General features: G+C 40.7%; 1 protein-coding gene across 3 annotated transcripts in view; it reads left to right on the plus strand.

The window, feature by feature from the left end:
- The window catches only part of LOC147423941 (hydroxyproline O-galactosyltransferase GALT6-like), a 74950-nt gene extending 67304 nt beyond the window's left edge, over positions 1-7646 (plus strand). For 2 of the 3 annotated variants that reach the window (XM_086502295.1, XM_086502293.1), the window contains 4 exons: positions 6030-6158; positions 6245-6418; positions 6724-6831; positions 6940-7646. In XM_086502295.1, coding sequence (XP_086358421.1) covers positions 6030-6158; positions 6245-6418; positions 6724-6831; positions 6940-7146 — 618 coding nt within the window. In that variant the 3' untranslated portion in view covers positions 7147-7646. The remainder of the gene's footprint in view (positions 1-6029; positions 6159-6244; positions 6419-6723; positions 6832-6939) is intronic. The other variant, XM_086502294.1, reaches the window with a different exon arrangement.
- The last annotated feature ends 5510 nt before the right edge of the window (positions 7647-13156 follow it).

A 13156-nucleotide genomic window follows, 5' to 3' on the forward strand; every position in this document is an offset into this window, starting at 1 on the left:
AACCATAGAATCCATCTACTACCAATGGACTGATAACCAACCTGAGCCAATATGGGATATGACCAATGCAGAACACAGAGTTGGAATTAAAGATTATGGTCCAGCATTTATCTATGGTGATTGGGATCAGTTTGATTCTTTCTATGATGAAAGAATTTACAATGGTTTTCAAACAGAAATCATTCCTGACAATCTTCCAGCTCCTCCAATAGACTTTGACAGTCCTTTTTCTCAGGAAGAGTCAGAGATAGATGATTCGCAAGCTGACATCCCTCTAGTGCCATTACACATGGAAAAAGATGAACCTATGGATAAGGCCTCTACAAGTGCAGCCCAAGCTTCTAAGCATCCCCAATTTGTGCAAGGTATAAAAAAGGTAGGTGACATTACCTTTTACAACATTGATAATTTAGAACAAGAGGACATCATTCTTGTTCTAAAATACATGCATAATTGGATCTATTAGCAAATGTTATTTGGGCGAATGCGACAACAAACTGCAGTAGAAGCTACAGTTAATGGTTTTACAGGTATCCTCAAAAGGTGGTGGGAAATGTTACCTCCAGAGATCAAAAACTCTATCTTACGACCTGCTGGTAATACGTCGCCTCTATTACTACTGATAGAGAGCATCTACAAAGAATTCATTGGACATCAAGAAGATCAAGCAACGCTGGCCTTACAAGCCTTTCATGAAGCTCAGATCTATAATTTCTCCTCTATATGGGATTTTTGTATTTATTGCAGAAATCTAATATACAAATCAAAAAAATACCATTCTGGGGAAATCAAAGCAGAATTTGTGCACAAGCTACCAAAAGCAATTACAAAGCTCCTTATTGAGAAGCTGGATAACTAAAATCTAAATCTCCAAACAGCAACTCTTGGAGATATAATCCAAGCTCTACAGGTGGTCATACAGGAACTCTGTATACAAAAGTAGACACAAAAGGAATTGAAGGATTCCAAACCTTCAAAGAAATTCTGCAAAGAGAATTACTACTCCAGAGATTTTGGATGCACAGACAAAAAGACAAAATGTTCTTGCAAGCATTCAAAGAAGGCAAAGAAGGAGAAAAATTATAGAAAGAAACCCAAGCACAGGTTTTTCAAGAAACGTAAGTCCACATCTTCTAAAAATGACAATAAATGTTTTATTTGTGGAAAACAAGGTCATTGGGCTTCAGAATGTCCAAAGAAGAAAAAGTCGGTAGCATTCAAGAATATTATTCTTGAAGATGGATATAGCTACTCTGAGATATTCTCCTCTGATATCTTTGATTTTGAGTTCAGTATTGCTCAACTTGAAAGCAAAGAGCCTTCAACAGAAGAAAGCGGTTTCGACTCTGACTCAAGCTTTCAAGATTGTCCTATTGCAATGAATGTCATGAGCCTAGAAGACTTCATGCCTATTCCCTTCAACCCTCAACAATGGAAAAAGTTTTCCAATGGAAAACAACAGTTCCAATCAGATGACTATGCTTCAAGCAATTCAGATTCTTCCTTTGAATCTGAAAAACCAAGTAAGAAGACCTCTTCTCAACATACCTCTAAAGAAGCATCTAATTATATCAGAAGCAGCTCAAAAATGCTCTACGTGACGCTGACAAACCTAAAGCACCAGCTTTAGAACGAATGGTCATTCCAGCTTTAGCCACCAAAATGAATCTAAAGCAAATCAAAGCAAGTCAGCCTCTCTTTGATCACAACTTCATCAACAATCTGGTCTCCGGCAAAATCAAAGCTCGACCTCTCCAAGCATTGCCACCAGGAAGAACACCTTCTAATTCTTCTAATTTTGATGAAGAAGCTTCTGATTACCTTCGGGATATTCCATCGACATCCCGTTCTAAACAGGATCACTCTTATGAAGAATTATGTAAAAAAGAGCAGGAATTGCGTCAACGCGAGCTTCTGTTTGAAAAACAGCAAGCTCTCCATAGATGGGAAGCCAATCTCACTGCGAGAGAAACCACTTTCCTTTCTCGGGGGGGTGAGACTTCTCAGACTTCTCAATTCTTTCCAAATACCCCAACTCCACCTGCTCCAATTCCATGGGATATCTTACTTCCAAAAGAACAGCCAGTTGAACCAACTTCAAAAGGTAATCAACCATCTAAAGAAGATATTAAAAATCTGAAAGAGTTGATAACCCTGTTCAAGCAACCCAAGCCTCAGCCAGAAGAAAAAATGTAGTCGACATAAATTAATAAGCCAACGAAACACAAATCATCAATGAAAATAATGTGGCCATCCCTATTGTAGGATTGCTAATCAAACCAAAAGGTTTTCAAGCAATTGCTCTGGATGCTTTAATCGATACAGGTGCAGGAGGAAGCTTTGCAAAAAAAGCTTTATTCCCGTTAACAATGATCAAGCAATATCCAGAAGCCAGGCAGGTAAAATATGGTAACGGCTCCAAGGCAACAATCAGAGAATATGTCTATGCATGGATAGAGCTAGGCAATGCTAGATTACCTATTAGACTATCCTTACATAGCTCAAATATGTGCTATGATCTAGTAATTGGATTTGATCTAAATATCAAAACTAACCCCTAGCACACTCACAGAAACCATCTTTCATTTCTCTTATCTGGGTAAAAGATATACTCCTCTAATTAAGTAGAGAGCCAACTATGCTATCAATAGTTGTTTAGTTGCCATCAACTATTGTGATAGCAAATTTAGAGAGTGGTTCCAAAAAGAAAAAGCAAAATACAAAACCCAAATAGAAGAAATAAAAGAAAAGATCATGCAGAGAACCCCCGACAACCTCTTAGCCTTCTGGGATGAAGAAAAATACATGATCACTCTCCCTACTATCCCTGAAGTTAATCCAACCAAAGCTTCCCACCCAGGAATGTCAATATCTGATAATGAGCTTTGCCGCCGAGAAATAGAAGAACTATAGAAAGGTATAATCCAACCATCCAACTCAAATTGGGCTTGCAGAGCCTTCTACGTCAACAATGACAGCGATCAGAAGCGAGGGAAAAAGAGGTTAGTAATTGATTACAAACCCCTGAACAAATTTCTGGTTCCAAAGAAATTTCCTATCTCTCTTCAAGAAGACTTGATCAGAAGAATAAATGGCGGAAAAGTCTTCTCAAAATTTGATATGAAAAGCGGATTCTGGCAATTTAAGGTGTATTCCAAAGATAGGTACAAAACAGCTTTTGTAGTACCTCAAGGAATGTATGAATGGATATCTATGTCCATGGGATTAGCAAATGCCCCTTCAGAGTGCCAACTCAGGGTTGAAATGATATTCGGCCCTATCAAAAAATTTTGTTCAGTATATTTGGATGACATCCTTGTATACTCGAAAAACATGGCAAAACATAGAGCATCTAAGGGAATTCTATGAGCTGCTAAGAAAAACAGGTCTCGTTCTATCTTACACCAAGTGCAGCTTTGCTCAAGAAGAGGTCGACTTTTTAGGCATTACCATCTGCAATGGATGTATCAAACTACAGGAGCACGTATTAGCTAAAATCGCTAATATTCCCAATCATCTTAAAAATATCACTGAGCTTCAACGATTCCTTGGATGCCTAAACTGGATCAATTGGAATATCTCTTACTTAGCCATGCTTACAAAGAAAATAAGGATACTTTTGCAGAAGAATAGTTCCAAACAATGGGAGGTCTCACACAGCAAAACCATTGAGTTAATCAACTAAATCTGTCAGTAACTTCTCCCACTAAAGCTACTCGGTGAAGGCCAACTTATCCTCTACACCGATGTCTCTCTTGAAGCATGGGGAGCAGTCCTTTGTGAAGCAATTAATAATAAAGAAATGATGGTCTGCAGATTATTAAGTGGATCCTTCCTAAAAGCCGAACAAAATTATCTCTCTGCTCAAAGAGAGATTCTTGCTGCAAAATTAAGCATCAAGAAATTCAGGCTATTTCTTTTGGGACTAGTTTTCATTCTTCGAATGGATCTCAACAATTTCCCTGGATTTCTTACTTCAAAGAATGCTAGTGAAGATAAACGTCTCATCCGATGGGCCTCTTGGTTTGCCCAATGGGACTACAAGTACGAACATATCAAAGGCACCCGCAACGTCCTTGCTGACATCCTAAGCCGTCTCATGTCACAGGCCGGGTGGAATAATATTATTTCTCCTAGTGACACAAGCATTGATGTCATCCACAATGCTACGCTGTGCCAGCACATAGTGACTGGAAAAAAGCGTAAGCATAATGGAACACATGAGAAGATTCTACTTTAGTGGAATACACATGTTCACCCTAGTGGAAGACACATGTCCACTTTTTCTTTAGTGGAAGACCACATGTCCACTTTGTAGAATGCGCACTACATGAAGCTTGTAAAGGAAGCCATCCAATCTCCTATAAAAGGGAGACTCCCCTCCATTGTAAATTATTTCATAGTAAGTCTTAGACTATCTCGAGTAAAGCTTAGAATATCTCGATATGAGCTTGGCATATCTTAGAGTAAGCCTTGTATATCTCAAGTCCAAGCTTTAGCTTTCCATCATTGTGAATATATGATATCTCAGGAGAGGCATAACCTTATGTTGTAATTCCTTACTTTGCAACTTCTATAGCGATCCCTTGCACACCTTGTCCATACTTTGTATGTCGAATTCCACTTAATATACTCTTTCCGCTTGCAATCTTTATAGTGTGCGTATTTTGGTAACATTTCCCACCATCTTTTGAGGATACCTATAAAACCATTAATTGCAGCTTCTATTGCAGTTTGTTGTCGCATTCGCCCAAATAACATTTGCTGATAGATCCAATTATGCATGTATTCTAGAACAAGAATGATGTCCTCTTGTTCTAAATTATCAATGTTGTGAAAGGTAATGTCACCTACCTTTTTTGTACCTTGCACAAATTGGGGATGCTTAGAAGCTTGGGCTGCACTTGTAGAGGCTTCATCCATAGGTTCATCTTTTTCCATGTGTAATGGTACTAGAGGGAGGGATGTCAGCTTGCGAATCATCTATCTCTAACTCTTCCTGAGAAAAAGGACTGTCAAAGTCTATTGGAGGAGCTGGAAGATTGTCAGGAATGATTTCTGCTTGAAAACCATTGTAAATTCTTTCATCATAGAAAGAATCAAACTGATCCCAATCACCATAGATAAATGTTGGACCATAATCTTTAATTCCAACTCTGTGTTTTGCATTGGTCATATCCCATATTGGCTCAGGTTGGTTATCGGTCCATTGATAGTCGATGGATTCTATGGTTACACCTTTGGGTTTTGTAGATGGAGGTTTACCTGCGTTATCAATTAGTTTGTTGCGATTTTTGTGGCAACAAGCTAGAGTGTAAAGATCTCTATCATCTTCATTTGATAAGCCACTTCGTGGCGGGTAATAAAGCTGCTCCGCAGCTTTCGAGTCTTCCCACTCTGGTTCAATATCGGAAGAACTATCCTGTTCTTGGTCAACAGTCATGACATTAAAGGACAAAGTTTTGCCAGAGTGAGCAGAGTGACGATGCAATGAGGGTTTATAAAAAGAGAAGTAAGGTAACTCTAGGGAAGAGGGGACTATTAAATCTGTATGTATAGAGGAGGGAGAATTGTCAAGCATTTGTTGTAATTGAATTTGCATATGAGCAAGTTTGTGAGTAGACTCAATAACTAACTTATGCAAGTCATTCAATTGCTTTTCAAGGAAATGCAACTTGACAGTATGGTAACTGCTTTGAAGCAATTCAGGGCAAGGTTTTACTTGATCTGGCATAGTTACATAAAGAGCTATAAAGATTTTATCTGTGTCAGAGACAATAAAATCTTTTCCTTCGATCATGCAAAACTGTATAGTAAAAGCAGATGAGGAAGAGTCTAATATATATATATATATATATATATATATATATATATATGTATGTATGTATGTATGTACACACACACACACACACACACACACACACACACACACACACACACACATATATATATATATATATATATATATATATATAGAGAGAGAGAGAGAGAGAGAGAGAGAGAGAGAGAGAGAGATGTATGTTCTGCAGCATGCAAGCCTAGATGTCGATCTGCAGCTGAAGAAGGAATCGGATTTTTTTGGAGATATAATCCTAGTACCATTTGTAGATCGTTATGAACTGTTAGTGCTGAAGACTGTTGCCATATGCGAGTACGCGGTAAGGTGTTTGAAGCTCTAGAGCAGGTCCTTTGGGAGCGATTTTGTTTCTTGAATCAGGACATTAAATGAGGGTGGTTGGTTTAGATCCGGAATACAACTGCCAATTACATTATGAAGTGCGATGATGATAATTTTGTACGAGTGGAAACAGTTGTTGAGGAGGTTTTAGCGTCAGATCATCAGAAAGGGCTTTACATGGGCAACATAAATCTGGATCATAGGCCTTTGCGGGCAGGCAAATGGGCTGTGACCTTTGAGGTAATTGTTTTGATTTTGGATTGTCTATTTATTTTGTTTAATTCTTTACTAAAGGGAATGGGGTGTATCAAAATGGAGTTTTGCTGCTTATCGGATTTTCTTTCAATGTTTCACTACTCCTGTTTTGTTATGAAGCTGAATATAAGCTTTGTGTTTTGATTGTGCCTTGCAAATTAAACACGAGAATGAAAATATATGAAAACCAGATTATAAGTACTTCTGTTGTGCTTTTCTTTTTAATCTAAGCTTTAAGAGGTGGTCATGCACAAAGATATGACGGTCCTTCGAACATGTGGATATGACAGGAATGGCCGGAAGAGGATTATCCACCATATGCAAATGGGCCTGGATACATCATTACTAGGGATATCGCATCCTTCATCGTGTCGGAGCACAAGAACAACTCTCTGAGGGTGAGTTAATTTGAGGATCTGAATCACTCAAATTCTTTGTGTTTTTCGTTTTTTTGGCTTACTTTCTACCTTTACTCATTTTATTGGAGCTTAATACTATTGTTGCAGCTGTTCAAGATGGAAGATGTTAGCATGGGCATGTGGGTTGTCCAGTACAACACTTTGCATCAGGTCCATTATCAACATAGTTGGAAGTTTTGCCAGTTTGGATGTATAGAGGATTACTACACGGCACATTATCAATCTCCGAGGCAGATGTTTTGTATGTGGGATAAATTGTCACAAGGGAAAGCACAGTGCTGCAATGCGAGGTGACATGAGGGGAAAGCGTGTGAAGAAGTCCTTGATTCAAGCCTGTGCTAGTCTAATTGGTGATCGTACAGAAGGAAGCTAGAGCTCTGACTAATCACACGGTGCTTATTCTTGTGCAGTTGAAGATTGTAGGTAAAACTCACCGGGCATTAAGGGGGAGGCTCCCTTTCTTCTAATTTTATACATACAGAGTGGGCTCAAAGCCTAGAGAGGGGGCTCCAAAACCTAGACTTCCCATTTTTTATACAGCAAGGAGGTAATGGCAGTACAACATGCAGAGACATTTTTGTATGAAGATCCGGCAAATTGCGGAAGGCAGTGGTTTAGATAAGTGAAATGGAGGAGACTGATTTTGTAAAATCTATGGACTCAGGGTAGCTGGCCTTCTATCTTTAAAAGCCAAGCTGATTGTAGTTAATTATAAATTTGTACAGCTGAGATGGGTGGGCATTTGAATGGCATTGATATCGCATACAAGTTAGTTTGGTGCATGGTTTTGATAACTTTTGTTTATAAGAAAAAAATTTATACTTGGCATTTATTCAAAGAGTGGAAAATTTAGGAAAGCGAAGCAAATTCGATAAATTGCCTGTTCGCATTCGTTGGAAACTATAAGAGGTACCTATCCTCTTCCAATAACTGAACACGACTTGGAAAGAATAGCAGGCCAAGGAGGCATACAGTTGCTTAGACGGTTTTTCGGGATAGTAAAGACAAGCTACTTTGCATATTATAATCAGACAAAGTCAAAAGATGATGTTCTGATCTTCAGCTTGATTAACATCAACTTGGTGTCGAATCTATCATTAACCTATAATCATCAAGCCTACATAATGGAATTCTGATTCTTAGCTTGTCAACTCTGAAAGAAAGGTGCCTTTTTTCTTTGTACATGCTGAATCACATGTGCAAAATTTTTAATTGGGTTTAGTTTATCTTTTGCAAGGATGGCGAACTTTTGATGTGAGAATATCTTTTCACTAATTTCCATTTAGTCTTTGAAAAGAGTGGAAAATACATTTTGAGAAAATGCTTTACTCGCATAGATAGTCTTCATAACTAAAGAGTGAACAAGAAATCATCTTTCATGTTAAGAAAGCTTTGAAAGCATGGGTGTAAGAGTCTTTCTAGATTCATATGTTCTAAAAACTGAAGGCATACAACCAACAGCAAGAGGAAACTCCCATGTGATGCAAGGATACTCCCCGCTCAAAGCAAAATCAACAAAATCTTTGACAGAGTGTGCGCAAAGGTAACACAAAAGGGCAAGGGAGCGACTTCTATTACTACAGAGAAGAAGAGATAAGAGGCAAAATGAGTAAAGAAAATCGAAGAAGCTAGAAGACCAAGGAAAGAAAGGGAAGAGGCCAAAAAACATGCTGCTCCAAGAGGCAAGAAAATAGGAGAAGGTAGTGGCCATGGTGGGGCAAAGGGGAAGACACTTCCTAAGTGCAAAGCCCCCCCCCCCCAATCATGAAGATGAAACAAGGCAAACATTTGAAGAGCGACGAAAAAAGTACCGCCATGATACACTTGCATGGACATGTAGAGAGCAGCCTCCATCAACCCCACCAATCCAAAAGAATCATAGATGGTGGCTTGGCACTTGTGATCTCCGTGAGATACAAATATATCAAAAGAGCACAGAGCAAATAATTCCCAAGGCACCATTTACAAGGCTCGTAAAAGAAATTATGTTTCAATACTCCAGCATCAACAGAGTGCAATCAGCTCCCTTAGGAGCACTACAACAAGGCGTGGAAGATATTTTGGTTTTTCAAGATTCGGTATTGGCCACGATGCATGCCAATTTGGTTACCATAAAACCCAAAGATATGGTGTTAGTAGCAATGCATCTACTTGGCAATGATTGCCTCCATCCCCACTAGTTAGGAAAGCCCTTGTAACAATAGTTGACTTCAAAATCTCACATAAGATGTAACTTGTTACAAATCAATGATAAAAGCACGCCTTGTGGTTTGATTATGTGTTGATTTAATATTTTAAGTAAATTTACATGTTGTTGGTGCAATGAAGATAACATTTTTATCATCGTATACATGCAGTGTAGTCTTGCAATAATCATGATGATCGAGATAATGCATCCAAATGAAATCCAAGGTCAAAGGGCCAAGGATAAAAATATGATGCTAACGCCAAGCAAGAATTAATAAGCTGCCAAACAACTGGGCGATACCTGGGGTGCAAGTTGGCCAAAAGCCCGCTTTGGGGGGCTTGTGCTCCATGGGGCGACTCGGTCAAACATGCCAAAGGCACCCCATGGAGCACAAGCCCCTCGGAGCGGGATTTTGGCCAACTTGCACTTCGGGTATCGCCCAATGGGCTCCCTCGAGCCCCTACCTGCCCCTAGGGGCACTTTTAGGAGGCCTTGATCTAAATCGCTTGGAACTGGGCTACTAAAACTTTCCCATAGGGCAAGGTGGGCCCCCGAGGGAGCCCAATGGGTGATATTGAGGGTGCAAGCCAGCCAGAAGGTCACTCTGGGGGGGACTTTTGGCTATTTGACTTGGAACAAGCCCCTCGAAGCGGCTTTCTGTCCGGCTTGCATTCGCGGTATCACCCAATGGGCTCCCTCGAAACCCCACCTTGTGTTCCACGGGGTGACTTTTCCAAAAGTCACCCCGTGGAACACAAGCCCCTCGGAGCAGCTTTCTGACCGGCTTGCACTCTTGGTATCACCCAATGGGCTCCCTTGGACCCCCACCTTGCCCTAGGGGCACCTTTTAGCAGCCTTTGGCTCCGGTCGGTGGAGGGCGCCGCAACCCCCGATCGATTGATGCTTCCCCTACCCTCCCGCCCTCGATCAATCGATGTTTCAGTGCAGGGAGTGACCCTACAGGGGCACTTGAATTTGTTATCATTGATAGATAGAAGGGTGGAAGCGACAAGGGAATCCATAGAGCCATGGTGCTCAGGGATGAGTGAGGTCACCTGATGAGAACTTCAACTAGAAGTCATCATTGCACGAGGGATTGTTTGTGTCACGAATCCCGGGAAATTACAAAGAGGGTTTCATCTTGATGCGTTCGTTTTGCTTTGTTCCATTCCAAAGGCCCTAAAGAGGAGGGTATGGGCGATGTCATCCAAGATTAAGAACTCAACACCATCCACCAAAATTGGGTGAAGGGTACGCACTGCTAGCTCGGGGATCTCCTGCATGACATCTCTCGTCCATGTCTTCATCTTGAGGTTCTTGGCCAAGACGAATAAGTACTAGTGATGCCTCTTATTGAACAGATAACATCTCCTCCTCGGGCTTTTTGGCCTCTTTTGGTAAGATGCTTGGACTAGGCTTGACACTTGCCGATGCTTTCTCCTTTCCCTTGGTTTTCTCTGCTCCTTCCATGATCATCACGGCAAGGGCCATGTCCCACCTGAGAAAAGCAGTACCAATATCTTCCATTCCAACATCCAGGAGCCTATCTTTATCCTCCTCCATGTAGTTGAGCTCTTTGATGACTCTTGCAAGCTTGCAAGTTTTTTTCTGCCTTGAAATTGTGCTTAATCAGATCCACAAGGACCCAAAATCGCCTGTTGCCCCTGGCTTCTGCAAACCAGCAGCTTCATAATCATCAACATCAAGTCCATCTACATCATCCTCCTCCTCCTCCTCCTCCTCCTCATCATCATCTTCTTCTTCCTCTGACTCTGGGCGCTCATTATCCTCTGCACCTTCGCCTTGACCATCTCTCTCTCTCTCTCTCTCTCTCTCTCTCTCTCTCTCTCGTCTCTCAAGCGTCCAGTCAGTTGCATGAGATATTAAAAGAGCCCGTCTCTGCGTCATTTCGTGCGGCAAGTCCTGATCATCTTGTCAATCATGTGTCCAAGGTCAAGCTTCTGAAGTTATGAGACGAGTACTTCCATGATTGGCTAGGAGATGAGGGGGATGAGAGAGTGCTTGAGGAAGTGAAACAAGGATGGAGAGAGGGTTTAGAGCAAAAGAGTTTAAAACTTACAAAATGAACTCAAAATGGGCCAAAAGTCACTTATGAGGGCCCCCTTTTAATTTTTTTTTAAAAACCAAAACAAAACCACATAAAACTCCTGTACTTCAAAAGTGACACACTAAAATTTAAAATTGACAAAAGCACTTACACATTCAACTTATAAATTCTTGTAGAATATAGATGGCCAAAACTTTGCTGCATTCATTACTCGATGTAAGATTTACAATGTAGGTGAGCACTTAATATCGATGCATCTAGGAAAAGGGATGTCCCTACAAAGAAGCGATCTCTTCTTTCTCTTGCTTTTAGGGTTTCCATGAATTACAAACGTGTAGTCACCTTTCAGCTCAAATCTACTCCCTCAAGTTTTCCATATTCCAATCATCGTTCACTGCCATGTCCCAGACATCTTCTTGCTTGCACACATGTATGTCAACTTGTTCCACATTTGCAATGCCAGAATCCAATGCTTCCCATTTACCTTTTGTGTGTTTCCATTGCCTATAAGGGAATACAATGGATAGCTGCTGCTTTGCAATGTGGTACTAGACAATCACTTTCTCTATCACTACCATCCACCTGATTGTATCACCATTGTGTTGGACAAACTTCACATCCTAGGAACGCGAAAGGAAGGCACTTAGAGCTGCTCCTCCCTTTGTAATCCACATGGTGGGAGTTTGGTGAACGTGTCCTGTCCTAAACAAAAAAACAAACAAATGCAATGGCATGAAATATGTGAGGTCGCCCTATGTGACCCGTATGTGCACTTCATTGCATTGAAGATGTTATTTTCAATCCTTTGAGTGGTGAATGCCACCGAAGCATTGTTAGGTATACTGGCCAATCTGGATCTGTCAGAGTTGGTGGAGGGATCATTCACAAATGTTTGTAACCATCTCTTGAGGTGGGCACAATATACTCTACATCAAAAAAGAAGATGGAACGTTCTACAAGATCTGCAACGAAGCATCTTGAGTAGAACAACTTCTCAAGCTCAGAGTGGTGTGCCTCAAAGGTTCTTGAGAGTGCCTCTAAAAGCTCCCACTCCACAAAATTTGATGGAAAGATGTTTGCAAAACCACCACAACATTCCCAAAAAGAGTGGCAACGCATTAGCAATAATAAGAGCACTGAAAAATGTGACCACCTAAAGACTTACAATTTGCAGGGAAGCGATTGAGATCGTCCTCGTTGATTTGTAGTTGAGATACCTCATAAACATGTTGCACATTCACCATCTTACTTCCATCAACTGAATGCATAAGTTCAATGATGCACCCCTTCCAATGGTAAGATCGTAACCCAACCTATTTGTGTGCTACCTTGTTGGCTCCCTTCATGCTTGGTCGCATAGTCACCCACATCCCTGTCGCAAATGTTCATCTTGGCCGTTAGCGATGCAGAAGGACTCTATTTGTGATTGGGGTCTACGGTTCATTATATTTGTTGTTGATAGACTCCTTGAGACCAAGAGCGTGCAATATATGAGCTCCTTGCTTCTCTCTAAAGTGAAGCTATGGATGCTGAATGTAGTTGTTGAGCCTGTGAAGCAAATAAGATCTTTATGGAGCTTCTTGGGCTAGAAAAAGAGAAGGATGAGATCTGATGAGAGGATGAGATGCATAAAGAGGAGTTCTTGGAGGGAAATGATAGACTTATTCCAAGGTTTCCATACCCCAAAATAGTGCAAAAACTCAACTCTAAGCTTTGGAGGGAAGGAGAAGGTAGATCTAAGGGAGAGGAAGCCAAAAAGGTGCTCTTTCATGTAGAGAGAGAGAGAGAGAGAGAGAGAGAGAGAGAGAGAGAGAGAGAGAGAGAGAGTGAAAACCGAGTTTGGGTGTTCTAGAGTGAGAAAAGGACTAGATCTGATGTCTAGAGAGAGGAAGAGTGGATGGAGGGAGGGAAAAGTTGTTTTAAATGAGAGTAATGATGGGAGGGCATTTTTGGGCTCAACTCACTTTTTGAGGGTGGCCCATTCATGCCAGCAGGAAGAGTTTACATTAAAAAATGGGGGGAAATCTTATATTATTAAAGAATTTTCC

This window comes from Adiantum capillus-veneris, chromosome 26 (genome assembly GCF_014529385.1).
Source record: "Adiantum capillus-veneris isolate H3 chromosome 26, ASM1452938v2, whole genome shotgun sequence".
NCBI lineage: Eukaryota > Viridiplantae > Streptophyta > Polypodiopsida > Polypodiales > Pteridaceae > Adiantum > Adiantum capillus-veneris.